Here is an 18,604-nt window from a genome sequence, read left to right on the forward strand (position 1 = left end):
TTTGCTGTTTGTAATATATATAAATGATTTGAAAGAAAATGTAACTGGATTGATTAGTAATTTTGCGGACGACACAAAGGTTGGTGGATTTGCGGATAGTGATGAGGACTATCAGAGGATACAGCAGGATATAGATTAGTTGGAGACTTGGGCGGAGAGATGGCAGATGGAGTTTAATCCAGACAAATGTGAGGTAGTGCATTTTGGAAGGTCTAATACAGATAGGAAATATACAGTAAATGGCAGAACCCTTAAGAGTATTGATAGGCAAAGGGATCTGGGTGTACAGGTACACAGCTCACTGAAAGTGGGAATGCAGGTGGAGAAGGTAATCAAGAAGGCATACGGCATGCTTGCCTTCATCAGCCGGGGTATTGAGTTTAAAAATTGGCAAGTCATGTTGCAGCTTTATAGAACGTTAGTTAGGCTGCACTTGGAATACAGTGTTCAATTCTGGTCGCCACACTACCAGAAGAATGTGGAGGCTTTGGAGAGGGTACAGATAAGATTTACCAGGATGTTGCCTGGTATGAAGGGCATTAGCTATGAGGAGAGGTTGGAGAAACTTGGTTTGTTCTCACTGGAGTGACAGAGGTTGAGAGGAGACCTGATTTATGAGAGGCATGGACAGAGTGGATAGTCAGAAGCTTTTTCCCAGGGTGGAAGAGTCAATTACTCGAGGGCATAGGTTTAAGGTGCGAGGGGCAAGGTTTAAAGGAGATGTACAAGGCAGATTTTTTACACAGAGAGTAGTGGGTACCTGGAACTCGTTGCCGGGGGAGGTAGTGGAAGAGGATACGGTAGTGACTTTTAAGGGGCGTCTTGACAAGTACATGAATTGGGTGAGAATAGAGGGATATGGTCCCCGGAAGGGTAGGGGGTTTTAGTTAAGTCGGGTAGCATGGTCGGTGCAGGCTTGGAGGGCCGAAGGGCCTGTTCCTGTGCTGTAATTTTCTTTGTTCTTTGGTTGAGGACTCTGGGTCTGTACTCTGGAGTTTAGAAGGATGAGGGGGGGATCTTATTGAAACTTATAGAATACAGCGAGGCCTGGATAGAGTGGACGTGGACAGGATGTTTCCACTAGTAGGAAAAACTAGAACCAGAGGGCACAACCTCAGGCTAAAGGGATGATCCTTTAAAACAGAGATGAGGAGGAATTTCTTCAGCCAGAGAGTGCTAAATCTGTGGAACTCTTTGCCGCAAAAGGCTATGGAGGTCAGGTCATTGGGTGTCTTTAAGACAGAGATAGATAGGTTCTTGATTAATAAGAGGATCAGGGATTATGTGGAAGTGGCAGGAGAATGGGAATGAGAAAAATATCAGTCATGATTGAGTGGCAGAGCAGACTCGATGGGCCGAGTGGCCGAGTGGACATAGGAGTGGCTCCTATGTCTTATGGTCTTATGCCTTAAAAGTCTAATGATGACCATGAGACCATGAAACCATTGTCAATTGTCGTAAGTACCTATCTGGTTCACTAATGTCCTTTAGGGAAGGAAATCTGTCGTCCTTACCTGGTCTGGCCTACATGTGACCCCAGATCCACAGCTATGTGGTTGACTCTAAAATGCCATTAAGGATGGGCAATAAGAGATCTGAAAAATTCCAGCCAACATTTGCATCACAATAGCAGTAGCAGAAGTAAGCTTTGATAAACACAAAGATAAAAGCAAAATACTCCAGATGTTGGAATCTGAAACAAAAACAGAAAATGCTGGAAAATCTCAGTAAGTCTGACACCATCTGCGGAGAGAGAATAGAACCAATGTTTCGGGTATGGATGACCCTTCATCAGAGCTTCATACACACAATCTATTTCCCCTCCAACCCATAATGTAACTGAAGTAAATTTTGGTCCTGGCCCTTATGAATAACAATAATGCGAAGTTATTAAAAATTAAACTTGTTAAAACTATATATTCATTCCATAAGTATGCACAATGATTTGCACCTGCATAGTTGTCCTCTTCCATGGCACTGACAAGTGATCCAAAAATGACACCAGAGCTTGAATGGGACAAAACGTAAACATAAAAACATAGAAACCAGAAGCAGGAATAGGCCATTCGGCCCTTTGAGCCTGTTCCACCATTCATTTTGATCATGGCTGATCATTGAATTCAATATTCTGATTTCCCCCTTCCCTCCATAACCCTTGATCCCTTTAGCCCCTATAGAAATAGGATTTTTTTTTTGAACAATGTATAAAATCTCTCAGTTACAATAAGAATGATGTCAGAAGCGATACCACAAAGTCTGGTCACATTTCTGGGTAACTGAACATTTTATGCCCAAACCATTAGTTAGGCATCTGGTATATTTCGGCTGTCCCTGTTTGCAAAACCCCACACTATGAATAAAATCATTTCATAAATGAGCACATGAGAATGGCAAGTGCATGGAGCTCTTTTTAATAATGGCTTTGTGATGATACCTCTTGCTGAGATGAGGCTATGTTTGTGTGAAATCTACAGTTAACAGTATTTTTCGATGTTGTATGTCCTGCTACTGCTGCCAGTGAGAGCGGAGAATTTGGCGCTCAGTCAAATCTCCATTTAGAGTCATAGAGTCATAGAGGTTTACAGCATGGAAACAGGCCCTTCGGCCTAACTTGTCCATGCCGCCCTTTTTTTAAAACCCCTAAACTAATCCCAATTGCCCGCATTTAGCCTATATCCCTCTATACCCATCTTACCCATGTAACCGTCTAAATGCTTTTTAAAGGACAAAATTGTACCCGCCTCTACTACTACCTCTGGCAGCTTGTTCCAGACACTCATCACCCTCTATGTGAAAACAATTGATGTGGAGATGCCGGCGTCGGACTGGGGTAAACACAGTAAGAAGTCTCACAACACCAGGTTAAGGTCCAACAGGTTTATTTGGCAGCAAAAGCCACTAGCTTTTGGAGCGCTGCTCCTTCGTCAGGTAAGTGGGAGTTCTGTTCACAAACAGGGCATATAAAGACACAAACTCAATTTACAAAATAATGGTTGGAATAGTTCCAACCATTATTTTGTAAGTTGAGTTTGTGTCTTTAGATGCCCTGTTTGTGAACACAACTCCCCCTTACCTGACGAAGGAGCAGCGCTCCGAAAGCTAGTGCCTTTTGCTACCAAATAAACTTGCTGGACTTTAACCAGGTGTTGTGAGACTTCTTACTGTGAAAATAATTGCCCCTCTGGACACTTTTATATCTCTCTCCTCTCACCTTAAACCTATGCCATCTAGTTTAGACTCCCCTATCTTTGGGAAAAGATATTGACTATCTAGCTGATCATCAGCAAACAACTGTACTGCTGAACTGAAGATGGAGGTAAAGTCATTGGTGAATCATTTACTTCACCGGGACAAGAGAATCCCAGCCACGGGCGAGGTCGGAGAATTCCGGCCAGGGTGTCTTTCATCCGTGTCTGGCTTGTTAACATCTTATAGAATGAGAGCTGATCTTATTGAAACATACAAAACAGGAAGGATATTTTCCCTGATGTTTTGGAGCTGGGGACAGTCTCTGAATAAGGCGGTAGACCATGTAGGACTGAGATGAGGAGGAATTTCTTCACTCAGAGGATGGTGAATCTTTGGAATTCTCTACCCCAAAGGACTTGGGCCAGGATTCTCCGACCTCGTCTGCAGCTGGGATTCTCCAGTCCCGCTGCTGTGAATGGAGATTTGGCTGTGTGCCAAGTTCTTTGTTTTCGTTGGCAGTGGGGACAGGGCCTACGCCATTGGAGAATTCTGGCCATGGTAGCAGGAGGGTGTCTGTGAGTAATGTTCTAACATTTTAAATTAACTTAATGCTGAATTAGATTGTAAAATCAACTAAAATTGGTGGCAGAGAGGGAGAGAAAAATTGAGTGAATTGTGCGAAAATGATCACACACTGAGTGCGCAGCTCCAGCTCATGGTGAATTGGGAGGCTGATGATTGAGGCATTTAAGAAGTTCAAACGGAAGTGAAGACTGACATTCAGTAGCTTTCTAAAAGTCAACAAGTCAACAGAAGTCAAGGAGGAAGGGTCAACTACATCTTTTTGTGGGCAAGAAAGAAAGTATTCATTCTTTTTTCTGTCGCTGGGGTGTGAGTGAAAATGACAACAAAAACCCAGACAAAATTTTTGAAAAATTGATACGTCTCAAAAATCAAATCATTGGGTTCTACTGATATGAATTTCAAGGCGTGAAGCAGGAATCAGGTGAGTCTGCTGACTATTTCATAACGAGATTGAAAAATGCAGTCAGAAAATGGAAGTTTAAGGAGAGAGATGAAAGGCCACTCGATTAGCTCATTTTGGGGTTCTGTACATCCTCAAGTACAAGATTTAATTGAAAAGGACAAGCTCACATATCATAGGCTGTAGCACTTCCAGAGCACATGAAGCCACGTGTAGTCAGATGAACATTCTGATGACCCAAACAGCCAGCCCTCCACTGGTCAAGAGAAAAGCAGCAGGGTTGACGCTGTGAAACAGCAACAAATGAATGCATGCCATATGGGGAGAAAGATGTGCAGGAGCTGTGGAAGGCCACATGAGTTTACAGACAGAATGGACATGTCTCAGATATCCCACAGGGCTTCCACACTCATGGAGCGGGGGAAAGTGGGGCAGGGGGAAGATGGAACAGAGGGGGCTGAGAAGGATAAGGGAGTCATGATGTGGAGATGCCGACGTTGGACTGGGGTAAACACAGTAAGAAGTTTAACAACACCAGGTTAAAGTCCAACAGGTTTATTTGGTAGCAAATGCCACTAGCTTTTGGAGCGCTGTCCCTTTGTCAGGTGGAGGATAAGGGAGAGCAGGGGTGGAATTACTCCTGATTCAAAACCACCCTTTCCCAACATTTATTCCAAAATAAAAAATTGTTGGGATCTACTTTGGCTTCACAATATACCATGGAGTTTAGGTCCTGCTCTCTAACAGTGAGTTTAAAAATCCTATCCACTGGCCTGTAGATGTGCCTAGATGGAGCAGCTCAGGGCTGAGACAAAGAGCAAGATTCTTAATGGGGCCTTGAGTGATGACTCAACAAGGAATTCCTCTATGTCATCTGGGCTGACTGGGAGAACATTAATTCAGCTAATACTGGCTGACCCCTCTCCTTCAACAGGTCTGCAGCTGTGAGTGATTGGCATTGAAAAGGTTTGCGCATGGGCCATACCACCGTAAGCATTGAAAGGGCGAAATCCCAACTGACAACCCCCATGAGGAGACAGCTATGGAGGTGTGCCAACAGGTCTGGATTGTTGACTGAACCATGGGCAAGCCCAGTGTACTAGTGGATTTCTTAGAGAGTAATGCAGACTTCCAGATAGGCAGGGTGTATGGCATTATCATTGGGGAAAGAGACATCGCAGCTGAGACATCAAATGGGGCGGCACAGTGGTTAGCACTGCTGCTTCACAGTCCCAGGGACTCAGATTCGATTCCCGGCTTGGGTCGCTGTCTGTGTGGAGTTTGCCTGTTCTCCCCGTGTCTGCGTGAGTTTCCTCCAGGTGCTCCGATTTCCTCCCACATTCTGAAAGAAGTGTTGATTAGGTGCATTGACCCAAACAGGCACCAGACTGTGGCGACTAGGGGAATTTCCCAGTAACTTCATTGCAATGTTAATGTAAGCCTTACTTGTGACTAATAAATAAACTTTAAAAGAATCTGACAAAAAAAAACTACTTAATGAAAGGTCAGTGGTGGCACAGTGGTTAGCACCGCTGCCTCACAGCGCCAGGGACCCAGGTTGAATTCCAGCCTCAGGGTCACTGTGTGGAGTTTGCACATTCTCCCCATGTCTGCGTGTGTTTCCTCCGGGTGCTCCGGTTTCCTCCCGCAGTCCAAAGATGTGCAAATTAGTGGATTGGCTTTGCTAAATTAACCTAATTACCATGCTTAAATTAGGGGGATTAGCAGGGTAAATTCGTGCAGTTACAGCAATAGGGCCTGTGGGGGAGGGGGCGGAGGGGATTGTTGTCAGTGCAGACCTGATGAGCCGAATGGCCACTTTCTGCACTATGGGGATTCTATGCATTGTCCCAGTATGGCATATTTGTGATTATTCACCCTACTTCCACAGCACGAGGACATTCAGCCAGGCCACCCCATAGCATGTTTATCTTCAGCTAGGCCACTTCTATCCTGTAGGATAGCTGGGTTGGGGCGTGGGAGTAGGAACCCCCAAGGTCATCTCCTTGCCACCCGCACAGATACCCCTACGCCTCAGGTGCTTTGCAAGCCTGGTATGTTTTAAATGGTGACTTATCCCCTTGCTCCTCCTTGGTGCTCATTCCGCCAGGTCCTCGTTTTTCAGAACCTGTATCAATTCCCGACTGTGTGACTTCCGCCTGGAGGAGCCCGTTTACGACATGTTAAAGACGCCATTGGATATTTATCAGGTTCCTGCCCTCTCTGGACTGGGAGCATCGTTACAGGTTTGACGACCAGCGCAAAACCTGTTTTTCTGCCGATGCCCAATTCTCTGGGCCAACATGATCCCCACAAGGAGCTCGCGGACCCGGAAAATCAGGCCCTACATATTGTCAGTTATATAACAGCAAAATTACTAAATTCTATTGTAAATCGCGACTCAAAAAATTGTTTAAATGCTTGTGAATGTATTGGGTTCAATACCGAGTTTACTCTCACTTTTGTTATGTGATTAGACATGGAGGTTAGGTTTGAATGATGCATTACATGGGTAACAGCATGTTTACAAGGATTTAAAGTCAAATTAATTTCGAGTTGCTATCTAGGAAGTAGTGGGTAAAATTTCATGGGAGGGTTCTGTTGCCTGAGTGGTAAATCTGCAAAAGCAGATCACTTGTAACTGTAGAATCCATCCAATTTTCATTTTTTTATTTCTATAAAGCCCTATAATTATAACTGACTAGAATTTAGATTAATGGCCTTTAAGAGCTTGGTGAGAGGATCAGCACTAACAAAGAGCAAATTTATGGAATATAATGCTTTTTGTACTTAATACATTCTGTCCCATTTTCGGTTAATGCCATACAATATTTGCTGTAACACCTTTTATTTTATTGTGCCATTTTGAGTATAGATCACAAAAGCTTGCATGCTGCAGCATTACTAACAGTATTACTTAACAAAAAGATGAAATTGCTCTAAAGGTCTTGGAAATGTAATTTCTAACTTCAATTTTCCAAATATATCTAATGCCTCACAATACCCCTTTGAAACATTCCTGGATCAGGGTTAAGAAATACTTTGCATCTGACATGGACTGTGGCATGTTCCTGTCTGCAACATATCCTGTGTTTGGCAGTTTTCTGACATCTTAAGTAACAGCTGGTGTTTTGCACTTGGAATGAATTATGTAGCAGCCAAACATAAGTAGCAGTATTCTATTTTATTTCCACGGCAATTGCAACAAGTGTTTATGTACAGAAGTACAGAAAAATGGTGTACATTACATAAACTTTCCAGTTCTTGGTCTTAGCCTTTATAATACTGCACACTTTAAGGTTTACACATTTATGTGAACTTATTAATTTTTAAACAGTGAAATTCTCAATTGATGTATCTTGGGACAGTACAACACAAAAGAATCAAGTCGATACACATCAAGTCAAACTTAGATCTTCATGAACCTCCAAACAGCATCTCAGGATTCTCCCCAAATTCTTTACAAAGTGGGTACCATGCACCTAAAAGTGAATATTGTCAACTTCCATCATATTATAAATTTTCAATCAAAATGGAGGAAAAAAGTTGAGCTGGTGGAGCATGTTTTGTAGAGGAGACAATCCTGTGCTCTAAACATGGTATGTCAGCGTAAGTTGAGTTACCCATATTTGATCCTTGGGTAACTAGCAGCAATGTTACAGTCAAGTCCATGCACCAATTGCTCTACATTAATAGCTTACTTATACTGACAACATTTAATCAACTTACTTATAACGCATGCATGATATATTGAAACATTATGTTCCATGAAGTAACAACACTCCATAAATAACAATACTTCCCAAGTTATAAATTTAAAACAGTACCTTGTAAATTCAAAATAAATACAAATAAAGTGTAAACTAAAAATAAACATTGAACTGCCAGCAATTTCATTTCTATATTATTAAAACCAACATGCAACTAATATCTCTCAACGTGTCTACTCTTAGATTGTTTTAACTTAATTCAGGTTTATTTGTTAAAATTATGCAGAAATTATTTTTGTAAGTCAGCTAATAAACTGAATACAATTCTGTTTGTTCAAAATAAACATAGGTAAAATATCGGAATAAAATATTAGAAAAAAATTAAGCCATCTCCAGATGCATGTTTTACGTAATGAATTAAATAATTAAAGATGCCGTTATACTGTTACGTTTCTATTATATTATGGAGGCTGGAAATCTGAAATAAAAACAAACTGTTGGAAACACTCAGGTCAGGCAGGGTCTGTGCAGAGAAAGAGGTAAATGTTTCAGACCCATGATCTTTCTAATTTCTCTCCTGTTCTGCTGAATATTTCCAGCACTTTTCTTTTTGTTGCTATTTTTGTATACCTCTGGACTTGAGTTCTGATCAACATTTTGAGTTAAATTGTATGGGACTCCTTGGCAAAGCCATCTCATACTGCTTAGACTTGACAATGTATGGGGCATTACTACAGGGCAATGCCAATCTATTTTACATTCAGGGATCTAATGGAACGCAAGGGCACTTCAAACTTTAGTACAGCTGTTTTCAAAGAAAAATGTTTCCAGTGCTCACACAACATTTAAAAGTTACTGCAGGGAAGCCAGGTACAAGATTATAAATAAAAATAATAGGTGATACAGTATCAAACAAATTGATCTTACTAATTGTATCATTTCATTGAATACACCTCATCTTGGCTATGTATTCATCTGAATATAGAAAATTGAAACATTGCAACATAACATTGGAGCATAATAGGCATGTATTCCATAAAATACCACACATTGGGCTAGAGGACATCGGAGTGGTTGCTTGCAGTGTTGTTCTATGATTATATGGTACCAGGTGCAGTCAATTCAGGTTGATGGATTTTGGCCTTAATTTTGCTGCTCACCCAAGAGGCAAAAAAAGTTAACTCAGTGACCTCCAAGTTGAGAACTAAGCAGGCAACCATTTGTACTAACATATAGTAAAAAGATTTTTCTATACTCTGGTTATTAATTTGAGCTATTTCACAGAGGACACTGGCCACTGAGCAAAGGTCGCAGATTAATTTGAATGAGGAAGTTCTTCAGCTCATTTGATTTCATTCGCTGATTTGATCTGTACAATCTCCTGGTCCCCACTGTCATTCCTGATAACTATTCTGGCTGTTGATCATCTTCCATGCAAGGAAATAGTACTTCACACTTGTCCTGAATGTGCCCTTCAGTGACTTAAGACAACAGTACCAATTGCAGCAGGCAAGCTCATGCTGGTTTATAACTGTCATTAGAATCTCAACAATACTATCCACAAAATACTGTAGTGCAAAATAAAAACCTGCAGCCATTAATCCTACACTATTTTGGTCTAATAATTTTATGGTAACCACCAAACGAAAAGATGCACATACATGAATAGACAATGTGTTAACTACGGGATGAATAATTGTTTTCATTCTAGATCTATCAACTATTTGATAACATTTGTAGCTTTTAAAAAATGGTAGTTCATGCATCTTAAAATTAACTGTTATTTTAAATGAGACAATCAATCCATCAACATTTCCTATATTAAAGTTAGTTAAAATTAATTAGTGAATACTGCAATGCCATTTCACAGATTTAGTTAACAGAAGCATGAAGATAGAGTACTGTAGTATAATACAAATTATTTAATTCTTCAGTAGCATGCATTTGAGATATCCAGAAAATAAATTAATAAATTAAAAAACAAACTTCTTAATACAGGAAAACATATAATGTGCAAATTTGAAAATTGCTGACAAGAGACATGTTACTGAAGCGTTAGTCCTTCATTCGTCAGGACAAACACAAAAATGCCAAATTTCAAAGAACAACAACAATTAAATACAGCAGAAAAGAGTGCTGATTGGTTGGCAAATCAACTCTGATTGGCTAACGTGTTGCCATGAAGAAAGCAACGGTGAATTATGAGCTCCCAGGAAATTCAAGAAAGGCACAAGGCTTCAACATATGCCTTTTGTTTGCAGAGAACGGGTCTGTGTATGAATGTAGGTCGCTTCTGGCAAGTGTAAATGAACCATGTAGTGAGCTTGACTGATCATTTAAATTGCTTTTAATGTATTGATTAACACACTTGGGATTATTCCGAAAGTACTGCCCAATTGCATAATTATATCCAGATGTTTTGTTTTGGGTTTTGCAAGAACATGCTGGTTGAGTACAGTCTGTTCTCTTCCTGTTTTTAACAATCATTCTGCCTACCTCACAATTGAGTGATGTTGTGCATGAATTTCAGTGCTGGTGCAATGCCAGGTACGCTAGTCGCATGTCCCAAAGATTGGCTGATTTAATCAGTGTGTTCTTTTGGTTGTTCAGAATAGGCATAGTACAGAATGTATATAACCAGCCCAAACTTGCAAAACCTAAAAAACATCCACCATTAAGATGTGATTCTGCAAGCTGCAGCACTAGCTGAACAATCCCGAGTGTGCTAATTGCTATGCTAGCAAGAAATTTAAGGTAATCAGTCAAGCTCGTAACATGGCTACTTTACCTTTGCTAGAAGCAATATACATTTATACTTAGGGTCCCGTTCTCTGCAAACAAAAATAATATGTTCAAGCCTTGCACCTTTTTTTTGAATTACCCAGGAGCTTGGGGAGACTATAGTTCTTTGCTATCTCCTCAGCCATTCAATCAGCATTTTTATAAATTGTTGAGATCGTTTGAAATTTGGCATCCTTGTCCCGTTGATTGCAAAATGAAAAGCTTTGGCAGCATGCCTCTCTTTTCCGCAAATATTCAAGTTCTACACTACCAAGCAAATGTTTTAATTTGTTTAAACAGCAGATAAAAAGAAAGCAGTATTAAGAACAAAACTCCTGTAAGATGCAGAGGCTGCTTATTTACATTTTTTGTGCATCGGTTTGGTTTTTGTGCATTTTCAAATAAACTGAAAATTATGTAAAAGAGAACCCACAGTCTACAGTTAGAAACGTTTGAATTAGTCAAGGCTTCTGCCACCATTTCCAGGGACCGAAACCTTATTAAAAATGTTGATTCAGCATTTTTAAACTTTGGTGATCTAGGTTAATCCTCTAGGCTAATCATCACTGAAACTCCAACTATAGTATATGAAGAGAACAGCTCCCCAAACAAACCATCAGTTTTGTAGTCCCAAAAAATCTTTTAAACTCATTTGATTAACTAACCACTGTTAAACACAAAGAGGCCTTCATCTTAGCATTTAACCCATTGAAATAACTGATTATATAATGGTGTATTTAGGAGCAACACTCCCTGCATAGCTTTCAAATATCTTAATGGTGAAAAAAAATATATGAAGTACTTCACTTTCAAATCTAGTATTCTAAAATGAAAACCTGTATTATATATAGTTAAATTTTCTTGGGTTCTGTACAATATTAAATGCATTATACAACAGCTCCCGGGCACACAAAAATATATATAACTATCAACACTAACAGCCAGAAAGACAATTGCGGAGGGGTGGGGGGTGTCACATCAGTTACAGTTAAACACAAAAAAGCCAAAAATGAAATAAGAGTCAAAGTGCACACAATATTACTGAAAATTAAACAAATATATATAGGATACTCCTGTCAGTGATGCACTTTTAAGGATTAGTTCACATTCAAAGAGCTTACACCTGTAATAATTAGCATTCAACAAAATCCTTTCTGAACTAACCTAGTTCTTGCTCCAGAACTAGAGATTTTGATCAGGGGTTCACACTTTCATAAGGTGACCCAGGTACAAAAGTCTAAAGCTATTAACAGCAAGATTAGTCTTCTGCGACTCAGTAAAATGACAGACTGATGTCAATTAGGATGTCATTAACTTAATTAGTAAAATTAAACGGAGGCAAGACGTTTCTGAAGCTTATCCAAGCCTTCTCACTCACATCAGCTGCCACTGAATTAAGAAACTTAAAGAAGCATTATCCTGTTTAGACAGCCTACCCTAAGTGTAACCACCTCAAGCCTGCAAAAGAAAATGCATTGGCCTTGTTATACCACTCAAATCAAATCCATCCAAAATTCTCTATAGCCATGATAATAGTATCTCAAAGGTTTTTTTTCATAAATTTCATAGAATGACATTCAGGAAGAATATTCTGTACTCATTATACATTATTAAAGCAGCTCAACTCAAAAACAAAAACAAAGGTCTCTACTGTTTCATTACTAGTACCAAAAGTTTGGATGAGATATAATCACAATGGATCAGAATTTTACGGTATTTATTACAATGCATATTTGGTGTTTACAAATCCACAAATGTAATTCAGTCACTTTGATGTCAAAAATCCAAGACTATAGACTTCAAATCGTCTTTTGGAGGTGTTTGTAAATATATTGTTACAGTTTCATATGGGAGCTTTATCCAGTTGCAGGTCCATTCTGTTCTGGCAACAAAATACTTTATTGACACTTAATTCTGGTGCACTCTATGACATTGATAGACGATTATAACTACCCTGAGGGTGTGGTGATTGGAAATATCACTTCCTATTATCTTATATGGGAATAAATCTGTTAAACCACCAGAATGGGCTTCATTTATCCAAATACCAGATTTGAACGTGAGAGTGAAGGGCTGCAAAAAAAAACTTAGTGAAACAGAATAAAATGGACCTGGTCAGAAAAGTGACTAAAACTATCACGTGTACAAATAGAAACATCTTATCTATTGTGATAATCACAAATGATTATTTCTTCTTTGTACAACATGTAATTAATTTGTAAGCTTCTCTGCAGAGAACATTTTACTACTAATAAAGTTGCAGCTACACAGTCAATCATCCCTGGAGATACAAAGGAAAACTTTACTTTGAAATTAGGTCATCCTACACCGGTTAAGAATGGATTGGTTTAATTTGACTCATCCTCTGAGCAGTACATCTGTATGGTCAACCTGAAATGCTGTTGTTACAATCAGCTCCAACCACTTAGTGCTGCATCTTTTAAAATGCATAGTCTGTTGCTTTCCTTTGTCATAACTGAAGAATTTTACAATGCAGCAAATATGTTACAATATACTACTTGTAATTGCTTACAACCAGTGCAAGTCCCATTTAGCTACTGTTCCACTAAACCTAGAGTCAGAGGTTTACAGCATGGAAACAGACCCTTCGGCCCAACGTGTCCATGCCGCCCAGTTAGATGGCTATCGATCCTAGGTGCCTATCGATCTGAAAAGGTGTGATTTTATTGCTTAAAATGCTTCTAATTTAGTTTTGAAATGCTTTTGTTCTGCTGTAAAAAATCATTCAGGTTTTGAAAAACTGATTGCAATGGGTCCTGTTTTGTAACTTTCTGTTGCCCCAACCATACATGCATGCATTTCTGTTTTTCCATTTTCTCTTATGAAAATACAGTATATTTTGGAACACTTGTTTTCTATTTAAAGCATGCACTCTCCTCTGGTACAAACCATAGGGTATACAGATCATTCAGAACAATGCACAATTCACCATAGTCCGAAGATGTGAACAAAGGCTAATTCAATTAATTATTCTCAATATAAATTAGATGGCATGATTTTATGATTGCCACCTTTAAAAGCTACATTCACAGGTTGTCCCAGTAGTTTAGTACTTAAACGTGGATTGATACTAAGACACAATGTCAGAAAGGTCTAGTTTCATTCCTGGTTTGTGCAGAAATAAACTAAGCTCAGTACAGCATCGTCAGTCATAAAACTTTATTTAGTCTCCTTAGGGAGGAAAAAGCAGTCTGATGAGTGCTGATGAAGAAGGTATGTATGTGGATCAAAGCCAAGATAAGGTAGGAGTAATCTTAATGTTGATTCCACTTTCCCCATAAAGGTCAAATAGGAAATTAATATGTATTGCCCAGGTTTATGCAAATAAACCAAATGAATATTGTGTAGATTAAGATGCAGCTCTCTGGACACTGTACACCAGCATCAGTAACCGACTTGGGATCAGGGAAGATTGACAGGGTGGTTTGTGGGGAAGCTGCATTATTTCTGTTCATTTGTATTGTATAAAGTCAATGAAACAAAATTATAATCTCACTGAAAAAACATCAGACTTAAGACCTGTTATGAAACGGATAATTAAAAGCTTTAATGTAACTAAAAAAGTACTCATCTATTTACATGGGTCCAGAAAGTGATTGGCAATGCCACTCTCCTGCTAATTCTTAGGATCTTTAAGATCAGCGTTAATGAACATTAGCCACTTCTTCCAGTTTCCTCTAAGCTGATAACCTGCAACCAAAACTAGCATTGGATTTGTAGACACCTGGACTGATAACACAGGATACACCAACATGCTTGCATACAGTAGAAAATGAAGCCATAAAAAAGCAGCATTAAAACTGAGGTAGTGGTAAAGTAAAAAGCTATATAGCAAGAGTTCACTGAAACAGTAAACATAAATAAACATCAAAAAAATTGCCATTAAGATATGGATTTGAAAAAGGGTAATGACCAAATTCCTCTTTCATAAAACCTGTTCAGTGCAATTTATTTAATGGTGAGTTTTCTTGTCTATCTTCATGTCAATACCAACGTATCGATCACAAATTTCATTTACAAAGTAAATACAATAAATTACAAAGATGGCAAATGATACAATAGATTGGTTCAAAGCCAGCTGGAAACACATGCAGTCATCTTTTGCTGACTCAAGAGTAGTTGGCTCTAAAATGCAACCTTTTATTTTACACCTTGCCCATGTATCTTATTCACGCTTGGCTTTTCCTTTCTTCTTCTTTTTCCCATTTTCTACCATTAGCTTGTTTTCTGATTTGATTATTCCATTAGGCATTCCATTGCCATTCACAAATATTTTTCCATTCTTTATTGACTCTTTCCTGGGCTCCCTGTAGGTCTGGTAATAAAAGTTGGCGAAGAGGATGATGAAGGAAATAGCATAAGCTATCAGTGCCCAGTGCATCCATCTTGGGAAAGGACAATCAATGTACAGCGAGTAAGCAGTATGGCCTATTGTAACATGGAACTGTACCTGTGTTAAGAGAATAATATTTTTAACAAGAGAAAACAATGTTGTTTAACCATTTTGTGCAGATGTTAAATTAAATATTTTGGATAGTCAGAAGCTTTTTCCCAGGGTGGAAGAGTCAATTACTAGGGAGCACAGGTTTAAGGTGCGAGGGGCAAGGTTTAAAGGAGATGTACGAGGCAGATTTTTTACACAGAGGGTGGTGGATGCCTGGAACTTGCTGCTGGGGGAGGTAGTGGAAGCGGATACGGTAATGGCTTTTAAGGGGCGTCTTGATAAATACATGAATAGGATGGGAACAGAGGGATATGGTCCCCGGAAGAGCAGGGGGTTTTAGTTAAGCCGAGCAGCATGGTCTGTGCAGGCTTGGAGGGCCGAAGGGCCTGTTCTGTGCTGTTTTCTTTGTTCTTTGACATCATTATTTTCTTCTCTCCCTCAAATCTTGATTTTTGGAACAATTTATTTTTCTGAACTCCTATTCTATGTTGAAATAACCTAAACAGGATGTGAAGTTACAAATACATCTGGAGACAGGGCAATATTTTGAAAGAAAGCACAAAGAATATTACAGTGACTTTACGTTTGCGCACCAATCAGAGTGGAATGCCTGGGCCTATTGTGCAGGAAACCAAGATTTTTAAAAGTATAATACCAGATGAACTAAAATGTAATAATTAGGTGACATCAAGCTTAGGCATTCAAAAAAAAAGTGTAGAAGGAAGGAAAGGGGCAGGTGAAGGTAAGGAGCTCCACAACTTTAAGAACCTGGAGGAAAAAGTCTATAATGGATCAAGATAACCATGATTCAGGGACAAAGGCCATGTAGCAAATTGTGAATTCGCATCTTGAGAAAAAAGCAACAGTATAAGTGACCAAGCAATATAGTTATTAAGTAGAAGATTGCAATGGAAATAAAGATTTGGCTGCTAAAAGTAAGCAAAGAAACACCTATCAAATGGCAATTATCTTGTATCTTTTTTTTCATCTCCACATCATAATTATCTTGTATCCCATCAAATAGCCCGTCCATATAGTATATGGAAACAGCATTCAAATCTTGGAATTAGGCTCTACAGAATGATTTAGAAGTTGTTAACAGTTCTGAGCAGCTCATTATTTATCCTTAATGTGAAGAGTGTAACAGCTTAGGTAGTTAATAATGCTAATTTTGCCACAAAAAGTATTCAACTATAAATTCAGAAGCAACTATTTACAATTGCATTGTACAATTATTTTGGAAATAGTTCATAACTTTGTTGTGCAATAGTTTTCATTTACTCTGTTAAATTAAGTGGCAGTAAATGCTCTCTTTTGAACTAACTGTATTCTGCGAGGAGAGCTCAAGTTAAATACTCTGGCTGCTTCTTCTGTCGGTTCACGCTTGGGAATCAAGAATGCCTTTTACTGTAAAGCTGTGCCACGTATCAGGGAAGACGATCATCCATTTTAGCCCATAAATACAATCTGTTTTTGCATACATCACTGTTACAAATACCCACAGTTCCATTTTGCTTAAAATTAGTTTCCTTTCTGGGCTACTAATAATATTTGTCAAACTTGCCTCTTGCTTCTCAATAAAGACTCGTTCTATAGCGAGTGCACACAACAATCAAGGTCAACAGTTGCAATAATGAGGGAGCATTGCACTGTCAGAGGTCCTGTATTTCAGGAGAGACATTTAATCAAGGTCCAGTCTGCCTGTTAAGGACAGCAAGGGAGTGTTCCCCACTGCCCTGAGCCAATATTTACCCCTCAATAAACATAATGAAAAACAGATGATCTGCCCATTATCACATTGCAGTACATGGGAGTTTGCTAAGCACAAATTAGCTGCTGTGTTTCCTTTGTAACAGTGACAACACTTTGAAAAGTACTTTATAGGTTGTAAAGCACATTGGAACATCTGGTTGTTGTGAAAGGGGCCTTATAAATACAAATCTTTCCAAGGAGAAAGCCAAGGGCCCTCGGGCACAGAGAGGAGGATCAGCTAGTGCATACTCTGGAGCCATCCACCCAGGTGACGCTGGGCGTGTCTCACCCATCCAAACCCTCTTTTCCTGTGACCGCTTCAGCTCCAGCTCCACAGGCCGAGGAAGGTGGCACTGCCACATGTACCAACAACTCAAGAACAGCTTCTTCCCTGCTGCCATCAAACTTTTGAATGGAGCTACCATATATTAAGCTAATCTGTCTCTACAACATAGCAATGACTGTAACACTATATGCTGCACCCTCTCCTGTCCTTCTTCCTTATGTACACTATGCTCAACCGGAGCAAGGGAGGGAGGAGCGATTTGTGGCTGCAGTGAAAAGTGTAAGGGATTAACTTTATTTTCATTACTTTTTTGCAGGGTTTCTTTTTTACGAGTTTAAGGGGAAAGCGGAAGTAGGCCGGGCGCGAGGTGACCTGGGAAGAAAAAAAAACTTTTTTTATAAGCGCGCGGGAGGTTTAAAAAGCAGGCCGCTCTATCCAGCGGGCAGCGTTGTGAGCGGGCGGCAGAGTGAGAGGGAGCAGAGTGAAGGCTGAGGGGCTTTGGCTCAATGGGCTTAGGTGAAAACGGCGAGGCAGGGTAGGTTCATCTCATAGTTTTACCAGTGTACTTGAAAAAAGGGGAATTATGAGTGAAAGTCCAGTTAGTTGTTCTCGGTGTCGGATGTGGGAGTTCCTGGAGTCAGCTAGCCTCCTGGATGTCCATATCTGCGCCGGTTGCATCGAACTGCAGCTCCTAAGGGACCGCGTTACGGTACTGGAGCTGTGGCTCGATGACCTTCGTCTGGTCAGGGAAAATGAGGAGGTGATAGATAGGAGTTACAGGCAGGTGGTCACACCGGGGCCACGGGAGCAAGACACATGGGTCACAGTTAGGAAGGGGAAAGGTCAGGTACTAGAGAGTACCCCGGTGGCTGTGCCCCTTAAAAATAAGTACTCCTGTTTGAGTGCTGTTGGGGGGGACAGCCTACCTGGGGGAAGCAACAGTGGCCGTGCCTCAGGCGCAGAGTCCGGCCCGGCAGCTCAGAAGGGTAGGGAAAGGGAGGATGAGCAAACTGACCACAGCACCATGGTACAGGGAGCCGTTCAAGTGGGGGGAGTAAAAAGTGGAGTAGAAATTGGGGACAGTACACTTTTGGATGCTGTTGCGGGGGGGGACTTAGCAGGTCACTGGCTCAGAGTCTGTCCTTGTTGCTCAGAAGGGAAGGGGGGAGAGGAGTAGAGGATTAGTCATTGGGGACTCCATAGTTAAAGGGATGGATAGGAGAACCAGAGGGGTACCAATATCTTGGGGGAGGGGGGGGGGGGGGGAATTTGCTAACGCTCTTCGGGAGGGTTTTAACTAATTCAGCAGGGGGGTGGGTACCTGAATTGTAGCTCCGGTGTGCAGGAGGTTGAGAGTAGTGAGGTCATGGATGAGGTTTCAGGGTCACAGGAGTGTACTGGCAGGCAGGAAGGTGGTTTGAAGTGTGCATACTTCA

The 18,604-nt window shown here is 40.2% G+C and overlaps 1 protein-coding gene across 3 annotated transcripts in view; it reads right to left on the reverse strand.

The window, feature by feature from the left end:
• Nucleotides 1-12,863: 12,863 nt before the first annotated feature.
• elovl4a (ELOVL fatty acid elongase 4a) overlaps nucleotides 12,864-18,604 on the reverse strand; it is a 70,256-nt gene continuing 64,515 nt past the window's right edge. For all 3 annotated transcript variants that reach the window (XM_078212447.1, XM_078212445.1, XM_078212446.1), the window contains exon 7: nucleotides 12,864-15,136. In XM_078212447.1, the coding sequence (XP_078068573.1) occupies nucleotides 14,852-15,136 (285 nt within the window). In that variant the 3' untranslated portion in view covers nucleotides 12,864-14,851. The remainder of the gene's footprint in view (nucleotides 15,137-18,604) is intronic.

Source organism: Mustelus asterias, chromosome 5 (genome assembly GCF_964213995.1).
Source record: "Mustelus asterias chromosome 5, sMusAst1.hap1.1, whole genome shotgun sequence".
NCBI lineage: Eukaryota > Metazoa > Chordata > Chondrichthyes > Carcharhiniformes > Triakidae > Mustelus > Mustelus asterias.